Genomic DNA, 20,803 nt, shown 5'->3' with positions numbered 1-20,803 from the left:
GTCACTCTTATCATATTCGATCGCAGATATTTTCATATCTGAAAATCACATTTTACCACAAATCGATGTTTGTTATCAGGCTATACAGGAATAATATAAGACAAAAAGTAAGAGATACGAGAGAGAGAGAGAGAGAGAGAGAGAAAGATACGTTTCAAAAAGATGAAATTTGTAGAGCTTTTCAATACCATTATTGTTTTCCGCTGTAGGATCGATAATAACAATATTTAAATGTCGTTCAAAAACGATTCTCTTTCTCTCTCTCTCTCTCTCTCTCCCTCTCTCTCCCTTTTACTTTTCCGCGTTTCCATGTTGGTCATCCATATAGAATGAAACAGTCAAGCAAGACAGTTGCATGAATTCATAAACCAACGAGAGAGATAGAAAGAGAGAAAGAGAGAGAGAGAGAATGATAGAGAGACAGAGACAGAGAGCAAACGAATGTCCTCTCTGGTACCCTCTCTGGACGATATCGCGGTATAATATCCGTGACTATTTCGTCGTTGCGGCGTAATTCCCATACATATTAAAGTACGTTGGATTCGACGATGGTTCGCTTCATAAATTTACGAATATCCCTGGCGTGTGGTGGATGAAGTCGCATCGAAAACGATCGTAACTTTCCTAGAGTGAAACGACCTCTCGACCGTCGATCGTTGAAACCATAAAATCGTGGGTCCGTTTTAAAGTGCTCGTGAAAGAAGAAGAGAGAGAGAGAGAGAGAGAGGGAAAGAAAGAGAAAGAGGGAAAAACAAAAAGAAAGAGAGAAAGAGAGAGAGAGAGAAATGGTAGGAGTGTTTCGTAACGATAAATTCGTCTTTCTTCGTTTCGAACAGCAAGCGCGGGAGAACGAGCGTAATAATTACCGTGGCACGTCGAGCCCGATTTGAATCAAGGCTTTTGGAAGGCTGAGGCTTAGTGGTTTGCCTTTTGTACATCGTGTCTATTTTATCCCGCATGTAGAGAGAGAAAGAGAGAGAGAGAGAGAGAGAGAGAGAGAGTCACGAAGCCCTTTGATGTTCGGCAAGACTCTTAGCGCGACGGATGATGGAGAAGGGGCTGAAAAGCTCACCGCGTGAGTGTTAGAAAGAGAGAGAGACACACACAGAGAGAGAGAGAGAGAGAGAGAGAGAGAGAGAGATGGGAGAGATTGGTGGGGAAAATGAAATGAGAGCGAGGGGAATAGAACGAGAGACGAAGGGATGTTGAAGTCTAAAGGATAAAGAGAAAGAGAGAGAGAGAAAGAGAGTGTGTGTATGTATGTGCTACGAAGAACGGCACGCTGCGAACCTTCAACGTTTCTTTTTTCTATCACTTAGAACTTGGAAAATTTTCTTCGCCTTTGAGCCCATCGCACTTCGGCTCTCCTCCTACCCCCTTATTGCGTTCTTTCTTTCTCTCTTTATCTTTCTCTCGGTTTTTCTTCTTTTTTCTCTCTTCTTTCACGGTATCACCGTGGATATAGTCTAGAGTTTCTCTTTGATGTGCCTAAGTCTCTAAATTGTTATTCTATAAAGAACGAACTTCCGTCTTCTTTCACTCTCTATCTCTATCTCTCTCTCTCTTTCTCTCTCTCTCTCTCTCTTTCTCTCTCTATTACTATCTCTCTCTCTCTATCTTTTTCGACTTCTTTCCTCTTTCCTTACTTTTTCGTTCATATATATCTTTGAGAAGAAGAAGAAAAAAAAAAAGGAACGAAAGAGAGAAATAATAGGATGTAACGCGTGCAAAAGGAATTTTTCCTCCGTAATGCTAGAGGGTAATGTGGATCCGCTTATTTCTCTCTTTCTCTCTCTCTCTCTCGCTCTCTCTCTCTTCCTCTCCTTCTCTTTTACGCTTTATTTGCCTTTTTCGATCCGATAGAAAAATAAGAAAGTATCACTCTCTCTCTCTCTCTCTCTCTCTCTCTCTCTCTCTCTTATTCTCACTCTCCGTCTATTACATATCATTTTGATACCACTTAAATGAAAATATTAACTGTCGATAGGAACGATCGATCGATCGATCGATCTCTTTTAGCCTTTCGTCGTGAATCAGATGTGACGTAGATAAGCGATATAATAGAGTATATACCTATTTGGATTGTGAAGTCGGTACGTTTGAGGCGAGTTTGATTGTTATCGGTTAATGTGGATTGAAGGAGGAGGAGAAGGAGAAGAGAGGAGGAAAAGGAGAATAAGGAGAAGAAGCAGTGAAGCCTTGAGGAGGGTGAGTGAAGAGAGGATTAAGAAGAGAGTAGGTTTGTGCACGTGGAAGGGTACGGCTGAATGAGCCAAGCGGCAGCGCCTATTAATTCGTTTAATTGTGCTGACGAATCAAACGCTAAGAACTCGAATCGTCGGAGTCTTTCTTACTCTCTCTTCTCTCTCTCTTTCTCTCTCTCTCTCTGTTCCTACCCCCACTCTTTCATACAAATTATCGCGACTTCTCAGGCGACCGATGAGTGGGGTGACGTTGGCACTGTTCGAGCGAAAGGGTGGATAGAGGAGAAGGAACGTGGAGAGTGACGTAGAGAGACAGAGAGAGAGAGAGAGACGAAGAGAATCAAGGATTGGCAGCCCTTAAACTCTCTCGAGTACCGCCGAGACCAGCTTCGCACGCTGCACTACACTTTAGACTCTAGTGCACTTGAACGTCCCGAAAGTCGAAGAGGCGTTCATTAAACGATAACTCACACTCGTAGAAATATCTTGTTAAATTGTCGATCTACGGACAATCACGGCTTCTTCTATTAAAAGTCGAGTCTGTTCGCTTTGCTCGCCAACGCGTTCTTGACAACTCGATAGAGAGAGAGAGAGAGGGGGGGGGGGGAGAGAGAGAGACGACGACACCTTCGACCAAAAACTCGTTTCGAAGTTTATTCGATTCTCCGTTTTGCTTATAACGAAAATTAAAGAAAATAGCACGCGATGTCGCACGATTAATTATCCGTTCGTTTATTATCGTCGATAATAATACCGCGGCGTATAAATAGCACATTAAATGTCGCGCACATCGATATATCACAGTTGTGGCATAGGGATGGTCGGGACGAGGAAAGGGTTGGTGGGGGGAGGGGGTTGGTACGGGATGGTATCTCTCTACGATCGCATTTTACGAGCGTGCACGGACGGGACGCGCGCTCGATGACGTTCCAAAACTCGATTACGTCGTCACGGTTAAACTTATCCGTAGATAATTTACGCGCTTAATGGTATCCTTTTTCCTCCGTTTAATTTTCTTTTTTTTTCTCCTTTTCTTTCCCTTTTCCTTTCTTACCCTTTTTTTTTCCTTTCCCTCTCACTTTCTCGATTGTCAGCATTCATTATTATTACTATGACCGAGTATTATTATTATTATTATTATTATTATTATTATTATTATTATCATTATTATTATTATAATCACTGTCCATTTGATGATTGACGTTAAACGTCGATTTTAAATGAAACGCGTTAAATGCAAACGTGTCCTCTCGCATGATCCATTTGCGTGTTACCCATTGCGTGGTAATATCGTAAATCAACGATATTTTATAATTTTTATAGAGAAAAAATAAAAAAAAGAAGCACTAGTGACTCAGTTTTTGAATAATGCAATCGATTATACGAGTTTCAAGTAGATCTAATTAAGAATCTTGTCTGACGAATTCGTATGGTCCTCTTCCTGTCTCTCTCTCTCTCTCTCTCTCTTTGTCTCTGTCTTTGTCTCTGTCTCTGTCTCCTCGTCTATCTTCTTTACCAACGAGATGCATGCAGAAGAAAAGGACAGAACGAGGACGAGAGACACGGAACTCACATACGGCGACGTGACTTAACGTAGACGACGAACTAATAGAGTTCGTGATCTACATAAAGGATCTCGCTATCGGGATTAACTTTTACGCATTAATATGTACCGTGTGAAGCTTCCTTTACGCGGATAGGGAAAGGCCTTCGGTGTATGGTTCCGAGGTAAATTTGTCAGGATAATGAGAGACGCGCACACGTCCTCTAATTTAGCGCTGGAAAGTGTACTGCCACCGTGGCAAGAGTGTCGTTAATAATGCCACGTCGTTATTCGCGTTCGTGTCACTTCGAAATAGAACTTGGAGACACCGAAACGCTTTTGCTAGTCTCTCTTTATCTCTTTATCTCTCTCTCTCTCTCTCTTTCTTTCTCTCTCTTTCTCTCTCTTTCACACCTCGCACGATCCTTTCTCCTTCGTTGCCGAAATATAACGACTCGAAGATCTTTCACGAGACAACGCTGTGTTTTGTTTCTTAGGACAAATCGACGTTGGCACGAAAATTTGGAAACGTCCTCGTTTCAATTTTATTCTATTTACCTCTTCTCGCGAATTTTTACTATTATAAAAGATAATTATTATATGACAATGTTAGAAACAAAATAGATATTTATTAATTTACATTTACGCTTCCGTTATTAACTCACATTAGATCAGAACAAAATTCTTCGATAGTCGTGACGAGCTTGTAAGATGCTGAAGAAAGAAAAAAAAGAGAGAGAGAGAGAGAGAGAGAGAGATAGAGAGAGAAAGAAGATAAAAAGAAGACACATTTTTGTCATGAGAAAAGTTATACAATATAGTAGCTGTGTTTCCTACAGCGTATATATATATATATATATATATATATATATATATTCCCTGTAAGATCTTTTGGACGGAAGGAAAGCTTCATTTTCCCTTCTTTCCTCCTTTTCCCGTGGATCACTCAGCTTTGGCCGGACTTTAGTGTCCACTCTACTTCCGTTCCGTTTCGTTTCGTTTCGTTTCGTTCTCTCTTTCTCTTGGCCGATGTAATTAAACGCAGTCCTTAATGTTATTTCGTTCTGGCTTTGTCCTAACATCCGGGGGATTTTCCAAGAAGACGTTACGGTGAAGTAGAGAGAAGGAGAGAGACAACAGGCGACCGGCACTTTTCGAATTAACCGCCATCTACAACGGGATTCATTCTACTCATTCGGAAAGGTCATTGTTGTGTTAGTTATATACGTATATGGGAAAACAGAGATACAAGGGATATAGTCGAGACAGAAAGAGAGAGAGAGAGAGAGAGAGAGAGAGAGGGAGGGAGGGAGGGAGGGAGAGAAAGACAGGCAGAGAGATTTGTTCGTAGTTGTGGCCACAACTCTAGGACCACAGTGTGACAAACCTGTCTGGAAATGTATGAAACTCGAGACGAGTTTTCGCGACCACCACCTTCGTTCACCTCTCAAAACCTTTCCCATAGGTCTGCCGTCTGTATCTACTGTTTGTGAGATAGAGTGAAAGAGAGGATAAATCATATATAGGTATATCCATTCGTTCTCTGTCTTTCCGCATTGCGAAATTGCTTCATCTCCGCACTGTTGTTTGTCCCATTTCTAGCGTTTGTAAATGTCCGTTTGCTCTTGTCCATTCGTCGATCCATCAGTTTTCTCTCTCTCTCTCTTCCCCTTTCTCTTTTTCTCTCTCTCTCTCTCTCTTCGTCTGCTCTTCTGCTTCGTCTCTTGCCCGCGAGCAAGATAATGCAACCCAAATGACACGGAGATGAAAACCTTGTTAACGCTCTGACACGAGATTTGACGTATCGAAATTGTTCAGAGATGGACATGCTTTGGATACCCCCTCGTATATTCACGATTTATCAAAGTATATAGAAATATGCGATGGACAACGTTAAATTGTTTTAAATTTATAAACGATCGAGCTGAGTTGCCACACCTAACTATCATTGCTACGTACATATAACGTACATATATCTATTGTTCCTTTTTCCTCTTTTCAAATCCCAAAACGATGAATGAATGAAATAACAATAAAGAGATTGATCGACGATCGGGAGAAAGTACGAAGGGAAAAAGGTTACGTGTCTCAATGACACATGTGTTTCAAAACAACAATACCCAATACTGATACTGTTTTCCTAGTAATCCGTCTGTAAAATATAAATGTGTGTACTACAGTTTGTTTACGTCTGAAAGGATACACGGATCGATGTTAATACTATTATTTAAACGTATTGGAAAAATACGTTCGTATACTATAATAACTACGTTTTCTATGTAGGTGTCTTACATATATATGGAATATAACAATACATAAACATTCTCAAAATATAACTCTAATGTTAGATATCACTAGCGACGAGTAGACAATATAAACAAGTTCGTAGTTCACTTAGCTTAGACGAGTTAATGCAGTTATTAATACCTCTTCGATATGTATGTAAGTTCTACGTGAAATATCGTTGTGAGAGAGTGTTTAGTTAATCCAACCTTCTTCCATCGTTCCCTAAACTATCTATATATATATATATATATATATATATATATATATATATATATATATATATATACTTTCCTCGACATCGATATTCACGGTAGAATAGAACTTTTCGAAACTGCCCAAAGTTCAAACGATTTTGGTATTCTCAATGATACATTACTCGAATTTCCACGAAAAGCGAATCGATCTGTGAATGCGTGAAAACACGTGCGGGAAGTAAAAGAAATAATATATATATATATATATATATATATATATATATATATAGAGAGAGAGAGAGAGAGAGAGAGAGAGAGAGAGAGAGAAAAAGAGAGGAAGAACGAAAGGGATCGATCGAGAAACAACGGCATGTTTTTTTCCACTCCCCTAAGTAATCGAGATAACAAAGTTCCTCTCAATCTACCCTATCATCGCACCAATATCCACTGTTCGTGTCCTACGCTGCCATCTCTCTCTCTCTCTCTCTATCTATCTCTCTCTTTCTCTCTTGATCGTAGAGAAACTCCGTCATTGATCCTATTACACAAGTTCCACAAAAGGGTGGTGTTAATACGATATGGGAAAGTCAGTCAGTAGTAGTCATCTTCCTCTTCCTCTCTCCCTCTCTCTCTGTCTCTCTTCTCTCCTCTCTTCTCTCTCTCTCTTCCTCTCTCCCTCTCTCTCCCTTTCTCTCTCTCTCTCTCTCTCTCTCTCTTCGAGATGTTTCGACATTCACATACAATTAATTGGTTGGTCTGACCGTTGTTTCAAATAAAACGGACGAACTTTCTCCATTAGCTTTTATTATCTTATTTATTATTTACGTATTGTATATCATCTCGCGGGCGAGCGAACGCGCGTTTTAACGTAAAAAAAAAAAAAAAAAAAAAAGAAAAAGAGGGGAAAAAAATAAAACAAAAAATGAAAAAAGAAAGAAAAGAGAGAAAAAAGGGTCGTTCCGATTGTGTGTTCTGTATAAAATACGACTTTGATTTCGATCGATTGATTCAACGATACGTGTGAGAGCGATGCGTGAAAGAGAAATTTAAAAAAAAAAAAAGAAAAAAAAAAAAGAAAAAAAGAAGGAGAAAAAACAATAAATAAATAAAAGTAAAAAAAAAAAAAGAGGAAAAAAAAACAGGAGAAAAAAATACACGGTGGAGATACATACGGTATGTTCAGCGCGTTTAAAAGAATGAAACGAGCCGCCAAATTGCGAAGAGTCGAATGGCGAATGGTGAACAACGTGCGTGCGAGAGAGATAGAGAAAGAGAGAGAGAGAGAGAGAGAGAGAGAGAGAGAGAGACAGAGAGACAGAGAGAGAAAGAGGGATAGGATAAGCGCGACGATCGGGCCACGCTCTCGGCAATTTTGTACTCCATTGGTACGGCATAAATCCCTTTTAACGTCGGATTCAATGCGCCGTAAGCTCGCCTTCTCTTCCTCGAGCGTATATCGAATCCTCGTATTTTTGCCGATGGGAAGCTCGTTTCGTGATACATCGAGTATCTAAGAAACGTGAAAGAGGAAGCGGAAGGAAGAAAGGAGGAGGAGGGAGAAGAAAAAAAAAGGCTAGGTAGGTAGATAGTTAAGCAGATAGATAGATAGGTAGGTAGGTAGGGGTAGGTAGTTAGGCATGAGCTAGCTAGCTCATTCGTATACATCGATATTATAGATTTTTCTATACATACTTTGTGAATATATTTCAAAGCATCTTCTCTCTCTCTCTCTCTCTCTCTATTTCTTTGTGTATGTTTACCTTCTGTGTGTTTATTGTTTATCTAAGAATCACGTGGAATTTTGATCCCTCAATGGAGTTTCTTGAATCACTCTCTTTCTCTCTCTCTCTCTCTCTCTTTCTCTCTCTCCCGTTTTATCTATCTATTTATCTTTCTCTGTTTTTATCTCTCTCTCTCTTTATGTGTTTATGTATATCGAGATCGTTTACTATCTAGAAATCACGTAATATTTTGCTCCCTCAATGACGTTTCTTAAATTACTTTTTCTCTTTCTCTCTCTTCCTTTCTCTCTCTCTCTCTCTCTCTCTCTCTCTCTCTTTCTTTCTCTCTCTTTCTTTCTCTCTTTCTCTTTCTATTTCTATATCTGTGAAAAGAATCGAACGGATGGATAAACTTTGGCAAAGTGTTAAGTGCTACGAAATGAGAGATACTCTTGGGCGAAAATTAAAGGGAAATTAGGGCGTCGCTCGTAACTCCTTTTCACGCTCTTTCCCTCCTCGTCCTCGTCCCCGTCATCGTCCTCGTCCCCGTCTCCATTCTCCTCTTCTTTCTCCAGCACCACTTCTTCTTCTTGGATAATATTTTTCTTCTTAGGTAGTAGAAGGGATCGAATAGTTGATAGGGAAGGATGCTAAGGGTGAGGTGGGTTGAAGTGTGATGGAGTGGGAGGTCTTAAAGCGAACCACCACACCGGAGCTAATACCGCAGCTCTTCCTCCTCTCCTCTCCTCTCTCTCTCTCTCTTTCTCTCTCTCTCTCTCTCTCTCTCTCTCTCGCTCTCTTCTCTATCTACGACGAAATTAAGGGAAATCGTGTGCCGCTTGGCGCCCACTACGTACGAGCGCACCATCGTGCCACAGAGGAGAAAATCGATATGCAAATCTACGCGCAAATCCTAGTAATCTTGCTCGGCCGTCCTGCAGCCCTTGCTTGCAACGTCTCGACGACTCTCCGTTCGTATGCACGCGTCTCTCTCTCTCTCTCTCTTACTCTCTTACTCTCTATAGTGTGTTGATGTATTTGTGTGTTCGTCGTGCCTTACCACCCCATCTTCTGTCGTCTCTGTCTTTCTCTCTCTCTCTCTGTCTCTGTCTCTCTCTGTCTCTGTCTCTCTCTGTCTCTCTCTGTCTCTGTCTCTCTTGCTTTCGCTCTTATACCGTCACCGAACCCGACATCCACGCTTTCGCCGTGTGCTTTAATACATACGCGAGAGAGAGAGAGAGAGAGAGAGAGAGAAAGAGAGAGTGTGTGTGTGTGTGTGTGAGAGAAAGAGATGGGTGAGATGTTATAAAGCGGAGTTAGCTCGGGTCTGAAGGATCGTGTTCGTCGGCTACCTTCGACGACAGGGCTTTATCGAGGTGAAAAAGGTTGCTCGACATCGACCTCCTGCCGCCATGAAGTGAACACCTTTACACCATTCCCCTTTTTACTTTCTTCTTCTTCTTCTTCCTTCTCTTCCTCTTCCTCTTTCTCCTTCGAATCGTTTTTACAAAATGTTACCACCTCTCTCTCTCTCTCTCTCTCTTTCTCTCTCTTTTTCTCTCATCTTCAAGTAGAAATGAAAAGAACGATAAATTATTGTCGTCTTGGGATTTATTGTAGCAAAACGATACAATCTTTTTCACGACTACGACGATCCTTAGTTTTTTTCTTTGTTTCTTTCTTTTTTCCTTTTTCCTTTTAGCGTTAAAACTGCGTCGTAAATATTGATTACGATTCGAGGACATATATATATATATATATGTGTGTGTGCATGTGCGTCGTTGAGATAAGTTCCTTCTTTCGGACAACAATATTTATGTTTGGATTGTAACGTGACGACATCGTTCATACACTTTTTTCATAATCGACTTTTAATATTGAATTTTGGAAAAAAACATAAATACGATATATGTGTATGTAAGTACTTACTTACGTACGTCAAATCGGTTTTCCTGTTAAAAAAAAAAAAAAAAAAAAGAAAAAAAAAAGTCTCATTTATCTATCCAAGGTGTAGTGGAAAACGTTTTATCTCTCTATGTATATATGTATGTAAGGTACATATGTATATCTATTCAATTTCTCATTTTATCTTACGTAGAACCGGCAATAACTCAGGACAAGGTAAAGTTCATTGTAGCCTCGAGCGTGCGAACTCAGGCTTTCGTCTTATTCCAAGCTGAGTCAGTCAGCAACGACGAGTTCTTTTTATTCGCCGAAAGGTCAGACCCGTAGGAAGGAAGACGATCAATCTTGATCCCAATTATCGCGTCGTTCAGCGCCCGTAATTGAGTCGGTCTCAGACCCTTCCAATTTCTTTTTAACGTTCGGAAAGCCAAAACAATGACGATCGAAGGAGGAGAGGTACCTTCTTCGACTTCCTTCTTTGCGAAGGAAAAAAGAAAAAACGAATGAGAAACGAGAGAAAGAAACAAAAAGGGGAGAGGGGGGAGGTTAAGAAAAAACAAAAAAAAAAAATGTATAAAAGAAAAAGAGTGAAAACTTGTTTTTGCCCTTGACATACCTCGTCGTTCGGTTGTTCCCGATGCCAATAATTTATCAACGATCGCAAACAGACAAAGAGTGTTCATTGAAATTTTCTTAACGATTGATTTTCTTCGTTCTCGTTGCGTTCAAGGTTTTACATTGAAATTCGTAAGAAAACAAAAAAAAAGGAATAAGAAAGAAGAAGAAGAAAAAAAAAAGGAAATAGTACATTTTAACTTTCGACGTAACATCAGTTTTTTTTCTTCCTTTTTCTTTCTTTCTTTCTTTCTTTCTTTCTTTCTTTTGTTCAAATTCTTTCTTTTTTTTGCGAGGGTTTTTTTGTTTTACTAGACAATGATAATACATTCTTCCTCGGATATTTGAACTATTTGCGATGATCGATATATGAAATTTTCTGATATATATTATTTTTCGGGATTCTAGAAAAGGGGGCGAAAAAAAAAAGAAAGGAAAAAAGAAAAGAGAAAAATGGGACGGACAACGTCGATAGGGACGGGTATGATCGATCGTTTCTGGCATATCCTATCGTTTGAGATCCTCGATTTGTCATCGATCAAAGTTTCGAGGCTTGAAGCAACAGGATTACGTATGTAACGTTCGTAGATGTTAACGTCGCTCCTGGGTATATGTATATGCCTGCTTTCACGTAAATTCATCCGCTCGACATCGACACCTAATTAGCACTAAAACCTGGGATACGTCGAACACCTAGCGTTCGTGGAAAAGCTGTCTCGTTCCTCGTGTCATGTACAGGAATCTTCTCTTTCTCTCTTTCTCTCTCCCCCTCTCTCTCTCTCTCTCTCTCTCTCTCTCTCTCTCTTTTACAATTAGTTAAGCGAGAACAAACCGCATCGAGGTAGATAGAGATTAAGCAACACAGCAAGTGCTATGTTCACGTCAATATATCGATGTAGAAACGAAGAGAAAGAGAAAGAGAAAGAGAAAGAGAAAGAGAGAGAGAGAGAGATCAACTCTTCTCTAGCTCAAAACTTTCTCATGGTTACTAGACATTATTTCTGGAAATTCTCGAATGTGTTTAATTAGGCGATATTTGAGTAGCTTTCTCATATCTCTTTCTCTCTCTCTCTCCCTCTCTCTCTCTATCTATCTATCTATCTTTTCTTTACGCTATCAGAGTTTACGTTCGCAAGTTGTTATTATCAAAAGCCACTGGATTTTCGTAAGAAAGAACGAGCACGTTTCAGGGGGTTGGTGGTGTTGGTACCGCTGGTGCGGTCGACTTCCCATCCCCTATATAGACATCTTACCTGAACTAATATTGTTAAGGTCTAATTAGTACCACCACGACACCAGTCGACCTTCTCCTCCTCCTTCTCCTCGTCCTTCTCTTCCTACTTCTACTCCTCCTTCTTCCACCACCATCTGCATCACCTTCTTCCTTTTCATGCTCCCTCGGTTACTCCTCTTGCTTCTCCCCATTTCGTACCACTTCCGTATTCCGACCTTGCAACAGCGTCGGCAGCAACGGCAACAGCACCCGCAACTCACCCTTAAACCCTGTTACACTTCGCTCCGACGCCCGAGTTATGAACGAGCGTGCGAACGAACGAGTGAGAGAGAGAGAGAAAGAGAGAGAGAGAGAGAGAGAGAGAGACAGAGAGGAGTAAGATCCTTTGCGTACTAGCTATATTATGAGCCACTTGTGCTGGAGTATGTTTCGTTTATGGATAAATTCAAAATGAGGGGACGGCACTTGTGTACGATAACAATGCCGTAACAACTTGCCTTCACGCTTAGCCGCTCTCCTACAACGATATTACTCTAAACCGGTAAACGTAAACGTTACGTTACGTTTGTTTTCTTCCATGAAAACGTCCGTACCTACTTTAAGGTTCTACGGTATTACAAGCAAACAGGCAAATAAGTACATTACGTTGTTTCGTCGTAAGTCGCATTTTCTCTACTTTAAAAAAAAAAAAAAATTCCTTTTTCGATTCCCTCTCTCTCTCTCTCTCTCTCTCTCTCTCTTTTCATCTTTTTCTCTCTCTCTCTTTATCTCTCTAAATATTTGTTTATTTTTTTGTATTTAGAAAGAAGGGAAAAAAGAGAAGTATTTATTTCCTGCGTAAAAGTTGAAATTAAAGAATAAAAAAAGAAAAGAAGAGAAAAAGAATAGAAAGATAAGATAAGAAGAATATTATAATTTTATAAATTTCTTTTTGAAACTTAGAGAAAAGACGAGAAAAAGGCAATTATGCGTTAATATTGGTCGCGTTGCGATCTGCTCATAATCTTAAAGGATCTATCCATTACGAATAAATTTCAAATAAGGGGAAAATTTATGCACGCTTTAATAGCTTACATATGAGAATATTTCAAAGAGTAGTAGAGGACGCTCCTCCCACTTTCACCCTCATCTCTTTAACCATCCTCTCTCCTCATTCCCATTCACTCGCATATCCACTCACTTTCGAATACCCTGAGGAAAGTCTTGTTGATTGAAGTAGCAGTCTTAATCGTACTTTCCCCCACTCCCCCCTCCCCAATGTATTCCCAATCGTCTTCGTACCTTTATAAATTATCGGATTAAGAGTTACTTAACGTTCTTAGCGATTTTATCTATCCATTTTATTTAACAATAATAATAGACGAATGTATCACGTATCAATATGCAGTTCTTTAGTTCTCACTTAATCACTTTGAAATTATTCGCGAGTTTAACTTTTTTTCTTTCTTCGTTTTTTTTTTTTTTTTCTTTTCCTTTTTGTTTCTTTTTTTCTTTTCCTTCCTTTTTCTCTCTGCCTTCCTTCTTTATTTTTCTTCTCTTTGTCATTTTACAAGATCGTTCATTCGAATTGTCACGATTTAACATCTTCGTGTTACATTTAATGGGCATATCGTGAACGGAATAAAAAATGCACATCTATTTATCATTTTTATCCTCTATCACGATTATATTTTACTTTTTATATTCTATTTTATTTTATTTCATTTTATTTCTATTTGTTTCTTTTTTCTTTTCTTATCTTTTCTTTTCTTTTCTTTTCTTTTCTTTTTTTTTACTTTCTCTTGTTCGAATATCTTTCTTTACGTACTTATTTGTATCATGAAACTAAAAATAGTTCGAAAGTTCTGATAAGATCGTTAGTTTCACCGTACCTTAACTTTCCTTTCGTTCTATAAAGAAGCCGTACAAGGGGTAGTCACGAAAGATGGCTCGTTAAGGAACTAGAAATTTGTAGAAGGTAAACGATGAAATAAGTGAAACGGGTGGGAGGGATAGAGCGGGGCGGGAGGAGGGGAGGGGACCGTAGAGAAAGAGGGATAAGGGAGGGGGGTGGCGGAGACAGGACGTTAACAAGTTCATCGTATGAAAGGATTTTCGATAGAACCATCCGTATGAAATTGGATCTGTATGGTTGAAAACGAGTTAGTCAAGTCCTCGTAACACGAAACGAAGAGATTAAACTAAGAAGTTGACATTTCCTTTGACCCCGAAGCCTTTGCCGAGTGACATCGGATTTAATTAATTTTAAAAACAGATACATTTATCTTACGAAAATACCAATGGACGCGCGGACGCCCGTCCTCTTACTATTACTACTACTACTGTTACTGATACTGCTACTGATACTGCTATTGCTACTGCTACTGCTATTACTACTACTATTACTACTACTACTACTTACTTACTTTAGTAGAAACAGCTGACTACGATAAATTTCAAACGCAGACGTTACCACGCCGAGAGTATTTCTTCCGGCAGCGTTTTCGCAGAAACTATGTATTTCATGGACTATGGTATTTTTCGTATTGCAATGGGAACAAGTAGAGCGTAGAATTACGCGAAAGAGATATTGCGAGTACAGGTTGAATGTGGGGTGGGACATTGGTTGGGATGGAGGGGGTAGGGGGTGGGGACGGGAAGCGTACGCCTTGTTCAGCATTTACAAAGTAACGCGAATTTATGATATTACATACTTTAACTTGACTTTAGTCGTAATTGAATGAAAGTAAAAAAAAAAAAAAAAAAAAAGAAAAAAGAAAAAAGAGAAAAATAAAAAAAAAGTCCCTATAAATCGATCATGTTTTCTATTAGAATATTTTCTATCTATGCTTGTCCGTCTATGTTTGATTATAATCTTTAATTTTTGTTTCCTTTCTTTCTTTGTTTCCAGGGCCGATGTAATCGAGAAAAGCCACCCTGCAAATACTTCCACCCTCCTCAACACCTTAAGGATCAGCTTTTGATAAACGGACGGAATCACTTAGCCCTGAAGAACGCGCTGATGCAACAAATGGGCCTAACGCCTGGTCAACCATTAGTGCCTGGCCAGGTACCAGCAGTGGTATGTCAACCAATTAATACAAAAATCGTTGCACCACGTCTTATATGCTCTGTTCACACATCCACATATATTATAATAATATCTCATCACGATCGAAAAGTTTTCATTTTTTGTCTGTGTTAGTCGAGAGGTTTATACCTATACTAGATACCTTTTTTTTTTTTTTTTTTTTTTGTTTTCTTCTTGGTAGGCAACGCCGTGTAAGATCGTGTACAGTGCGGTGAAAGGAAAACAGAAACAGAAAAAAAAAAAAAAAACAAAATAAAAAGAAAAAAAAAATTAAAAAGAAAAAGAAATTTTTTATGTTGGCAAACGCGGATAAAAAGTTCATTGAAATTTTATGATCATGTTTAACGACATTTGAAATTCCTCTTTTGATGATACTTTTTGTTCTCTGAGATTTGATATACGAGAAAGCCTCGCCGTACACGTTCATCTGCGTTCGTTATTTTTTTATTTTTCTTTTATTTATTTATTTTTTTTTTTCCCCTTTCTGCGGGCATTGCACCGAGAGATGAATTCCTAAGAGTAAAATTTAGCACGCCGCATGTTTTTGGTCAGTGTCGTCCCCACTTCCTAGGAGCCTGATATATCCACGTATTTCGATAGACAGTCGACATATTTATAGCGTAATATAACGTCAAAAACATTTAAATCATATTTCAGTCCGGTTGTAATACTTCCTTTTTTTTTTTTTTTTTTTTTTTTCTTTTTTTTTTTCTTGTTTTTTTTTTTGTCTCTTTCATGTTTCTTCTTTTTTTTTTTTTTTTTTTTTTTTCATTTACTCTCGAAATATAACGTAATAATAACGTCCATATCTAATTTTTGTCTCTCTCGCGTGCACGCACGTATGTAGGTGCGCGCATAGATATTTTTTTTTTTATATACGCGGGAACGTCTCTCTCTTCACACTTGTTTTTTTTTTTTTTTTCTTTTCTTACTTCAATGTTTTTTAAATCACCTAAATTTGATCTGATCTTATCTTACCTTAATCTTATATATACGTGTTCCAATTGTAATTTTATCTAGATGTTTACTCTTTAATTCTATATTACACGTGTGTTACCTACATCAAAGTACCAAAAGTATATATCGCGTTAGTCATGTATATATATATGTATATATATATATATATATATATATCTATGTATGTATGTATGTATTTATGTATGTATGTATATATATATATGTATATATATACACACATACATACTTATTTATTTTTCTCTTATACATATGCATACATATATACATACATACATACATACATATATATATATATATATACACATATATACACATAAGTACATAAAAATCCCACCCGCTTTTTATATCATGACATACATTCATAGTCGATGCTATGTGACATCGAACCCTATACTACTCGTATGACTGCCTGTCTGTCCCCTATGTTTGCCGCTGTGGCTCACGTGGTTGTGGTTGATTGTTGGTGTGTTCTCCAATTACGTCATTGGTGAACAGGAGGCCCCGGCACCTCCGGCACCACACCATCACCTTCAACAGCAAATCCAGCAGCAACTTCTCGCTACCCACGCCTTTATGGTAACTCCTGGTTTTGGTTGGCTTCCACTAATTTTTTTAGTTAATTAAACGTCGCGAACGAGAACGACGACGATGAGAGTGTTAAAGAGAATGTAAGACCTTTGAAAATTAAAGGGTTCACCCTTTTGGACCTTCCTATATAAGGGATGAGAAACTATTACCTACTCGAAAACGTGCTCTCTCTCTTTCTCTCTCTCTCTCTCTCTCTCTCTCTCTCACTTTGTTTCTCTCTCTCTCTCTCTCTCTCATCCTCGTACGTATCTCGCGACCGTCTTGCCTGTTACTAGTAAGCGTTTTGTACGAAAGCTTTAAACTTTGTTTTAAAAGAGCGCGCCGCACCGTAAGTTCGAGAAAAAATTTTATTTGCATGCCTCACAAAGACCGAAATATTGTTGGTTTGTTTATCGAGAGAGAAAGAAAATTTCGTACAAAGTTTTACAAGTTTTCCTTTTAGAGATATTAATAAAAGCATGCACATATCGCGCGGTCTTATATCTGTCTCTATCTATCTATCTATCTATCTATCTATCTATCTATCTATTTCTCTATCTATCTATCTCTCTATCTCTCTATCTCTCTACCTATCTATTTATCTCTCTCTCTCTCTCTCTCTCTCTCTCTCTCTCTCTCTCTCTCTCTCTCTCTCTCTCTCTCTCTCTCGTTCGATTCTACGAGATTTTAACGCGTTACTTCACAATTTAATCTTATTTCTTTCTTTTTTCTTCCTTTTTTTCTTTTAGTATTTTCTCTCTCTCCTTTTCTTCTTTTTTTTTTGTTTTATTTTTTTTTTGTTTTCTTTTTTTTCGTTTTTCTTTTTCTTCCTTCTTTTTTTTTTCTTTTCTTTCTTTTTCTTTTTTTTTTTTTTTTTTTTTTTTTTTTTAACTCTTTCCTTCTTTAGAAAGCAAACACTTAATATTTCGTATTTGTTTTTGTATTTTGAATACGATCTCGAAGAGTCGAAGAGAGAATTGCTCGAGACGCCTGTCACGTTCGGTGTATCATCTCGAATGATACAGACAAAAATTCTTTTCCCTTTTTTCTTTTTTTTTTTTTACAATCTTACGAATGATACTACTTGAAACGATGATATAATTATACGATGCATCATTTTTTTCTTCTCTTTTTTCTTTTTCTTTTTCTTTTTTTCTTCTTCTTCTTTTTACGTTTCCTTTATCGAACGTGACTAGCAGTGCCGTGCAAAAAGTTCTCCGCGTAAAGGAGAATCCCGAAGGAGCGCGCAAAGTGCGTTAGAGGTTCTCGTACGACCAAAAATAAAAACGTGAAGGATAAAGAAAGAAAGAAAGGAAAGAATGAAAAAAAAAAAAAAAAAAAAAAAAAAAATAGAAAGAAAGAAAGAAAAGAAACGGTCGTGTGCTGATAGTCGCGATTTACGCTTGAAATGACCTGCCTTCGCTTCTGAAAACTTAGTTCTCGCTGCAAAAGCAAACGCTTCGTTGTGGGTTGTCGCGATTAAAGAAACGAGGGTAAAGAAAGAAAGAAAGAAAGAAAGAAAAAAATAATAATAATAAAAAAAAAAAAGAAAAAGAAATGGAAAAAGGGCTCTCCGCTGCGAAAGTCCTTTTCTCTCCTCGTTCCATCGTCTACGCACAGTACAGTGTGTCCCGAGGAAGGAGCAGAGGAAAGGGGGTGCTCGCGCGGTTTGAAAGAGTCACGGAAGAGAGAAAAAAAAAAAAGAAAAAAATAGAAAAAATAGAGAAAAAAAAAATTAAGAAAGAAAGAAGGGAAAGGAATGGAGCGACAGCGACCGGGAGAGATGCAAAGATGGAGCGAAGGTGGGAGAGTTGCGTTCTAATCCGCTTTACCTGGATACCTTCCGGGGTGTGTTTTCGCAGGCGACGAATCCGTACCTGACCGGTATGCCGCAGGTGGGCAACGCGTACAACCCGTACTTCGCGCCCAGCCCGATAATGCCGGCGATAATGGGCCCGGCGGACCCGACGGGAGTCGGCAGCCCACTCGGCGTCGTCCCGCAGACGGTAGCGATGCCGCAGAAGATGCCACGTACAGACCGCTTCGAGGTATGTCAACCACCAAACTACATTCAACAACAACAACAACAACAGCAACAACAACAACAACAACAACAACAGCATGGGGCCCAACACGGCGCAGCCGGGGCCTCAAGGTGCCCGATGGCCGCGCCCAATACCGTGTACCAAGTGCCGGCCGGTCCCCCCAATCAGGTGTCGCCCGTATCCACGATGCAATCTGTCAATCACCCACCTTCCCCGACCGCGACCATCACCACCGCGACCACTTCCATCTGCACGCCTCTACATAATCCTCACGCCCATCACCACGCGATCCACAACATCGTCTACGTTCATGCCTACTATTAGTCGAATATTTTGTCTTCTACCACCAACGACCGCTCTCCTATTTTCCCTTATTTCACAATTATACCTTATATCTATCCACTTTTAATCTAATCAATCCCCCAAAACCTTACACCACACCACAGCACACCACAACACACTACACCACACCATCCCACCACCTTCACTCTTTCTCTCTCTCTTTCTCTATATAAATATATATATATCTCTCTCTTTCTCTCTCTTTCTCTCTCTCTCTTTCTCTTTTTCTGTCTGTCTCTCTCTTTCTCTCTTACTTTCTGTCTATCTATCTATCTATTTGTATCTCTTATTTCTCTCTTATTCAACGGTATATCACACTCTCAATTCCACCCAAATATCCAAAACCCTATCGATCGCGAAACCGTCGTCCCTTCTGATAGATCGAAGCTTCTTCCATGATCTTCGATCGTATACGATCGATATATACATACGATGCGATATAGACGAAGACGGCTTCGATCAATCGAGATAACCGACGACCATTTCGCGGTGATCGAACGCTACTAGCTCTGTGTCGTTTTTATCATCCACCTTTTACTTCATAGTAAAAGGGAGGGTAATAAAGGAAATGAAAAAGGAAAAAAATTAAAAAAAGAACAAAAAAAGAAACAAGAACAAACAAAACAAAAAAGCTAAAAAAAAACAAAAAACAAAAAAAAAGAAAGAAAGAGAGAAAACAAAATAGCCTAGGCTGGAAATCGAAAGATCCCTGGCTCTTTCTTGTCCGGTTTTTTCTTTTTTTTTTACGCACGATCGTGGAAACGAAAACGTCGGATGCCTAGCTAAGATTGAAAATTCTATATAAATAATATAAATATAGTATATAATATTAAATATATATATATATATATATATACATACATATACATATATATGTATGAATGTATATGTAAAATTACAAGATGATATTTACATACATACATACGTACACGTAGCATCGTACTCGTGTGTGTTAGTTACGAAGTAAAGAAATAGGAGAAAACTTGAAAAGGACGCGCGCGCGTTTCTCGGTATAATAAAAGAGGAAAAAAAGCGAAGGAAAGAGCGGAAGTCGTGCTCAGCGAAAAGAAGATAAGAGGGAGAGAAATCGAAGAGGGCGATTTGTCTAGAAAATACATGTATATATATATATATATATATATATATATGTGTGTACAATATATACATATATATGTATATATATATATGTGTATGTGTATGTGTCTATCCGATTTTATTGAGAAAAATGCTCTTGTAGATCGAATATCCGCTGACTTGGTCACTCTGAGCTGAATACAAAAGAAGAAGAAAAAGGAAAAAGAATAAGAAAAAGAAAGGAGTAAAAAGAAAAAAAGATAGAAAGGAAAAGAAATGGAGACACGGATTATATATGTATATATATATATATATATATATATATATATATATATATGTATATATATATATACATATATGTATCGTACGTATGTGTATTATGTACTATAAGGAGTACAATTAAAGTAGTAGTCGGTATAGGAAAGCAACGTTTGACAGCTCTCTCGCGTAGATTCGAAAGGGAACGATTAATAGATACGATTGAATTTTTGGATGGATTTGGTGGAGAAGAGATAAGAAAAAGGGAATAAAATGATAAGAAGAAAATGATGAAAAGAAAAGAAAAGAAAAGAAAAGAAATTTATTCGTACGAAGATAATTTATTATAGAATTCTTAGATGAATCGCGTGAACAACAAAAAGAGGTCTAAAAATATCGTAGAAATTGTACATTGAATAAGGAGTATATAAGTCGAATAATTAAATAATGGCAACGACAAAACAGTGATGATATACAATTAATTATTATATTGATTGCAATTACGATATATTATTATTATTATTATTATTATTATTATTATTATCATTATTATTATTATTAATATTCTTATTATTACGAATATTATATATATATATATATATATATATATATATATATATAATATTCTTATATATATATATCATTACGTATGATTATGGATAATAATTATTATTAATATTATTATTATCATCGTCGAGTCTTAAGAGAATAAAAAGAGAGTAAATGGTAAAAAGTAGAAGTAGAGGAATTGAGAAACGTGCAATAGA

The 20,803-nt window shown here is 38.1% G+C and overlaps 1 protein-coding gene across 23 annotated transcripts in view; it reads left to right on the top strand.

Annotated features, from left to right (window-relative positions):
* LOC124955238 (mediator of RNA polymerase II transcription subunit 15-like) overlaps nucleotides 1–20,803 on the top strand; it is a 394,448-nt gene that overhangs the window by 342,779 nt on the left and 30,866 nt on the right. For 18 of the 23 annotated variants that reach the window (XM_047509532.1, XM_047509434.1, XM_047509419.1 and 15 more), the window contains 3 exons: nucleotides 14,593–14,763; nucleotides 16,246–16,326; nucleotides 18,180–18,365. In XM_047509532.1, the coding sequence (XP_047365488.1) occupies nucleotides 14,704–14,763; nucleotides 16,246–16,326; nucleotides 18,180–18,365 (327 nt within the window). In that variant the 5' untranslated portion in view covers nucleotides 14,593–14,703. The remainder of the gene's footprint in view (nucleotides 1–14,592; nucleotides 14,764–16,245; nucleotides 16,327–18,179; nucleotides 18,366–20,803) is intronic. The other 5 variants (XM_047509480.1, XM_047509522.1, XM_047509560.1 and 2 more) reach the window with 2 other exon arrangements.

The sequence above is a fragment of the Vespa velutina genome, chromosome 1, assembly GCF_912470025.1.
Source record: "Vespa velutina chromosome 1, iVesVel2.1, whole genome shotgun sequence".
Classification (NCBI taxonomy): domain Eukaryota; kingdom Metazoa; phylum Arthropoda; class Insecta; order Hymenoptera; family Vespidae; genus Vespa; species Vespa velutina.
Note: the sequence above shows the minus strand (reverse complement) of the source record. Positions and strands in the feature narration are given on the sequence as shown.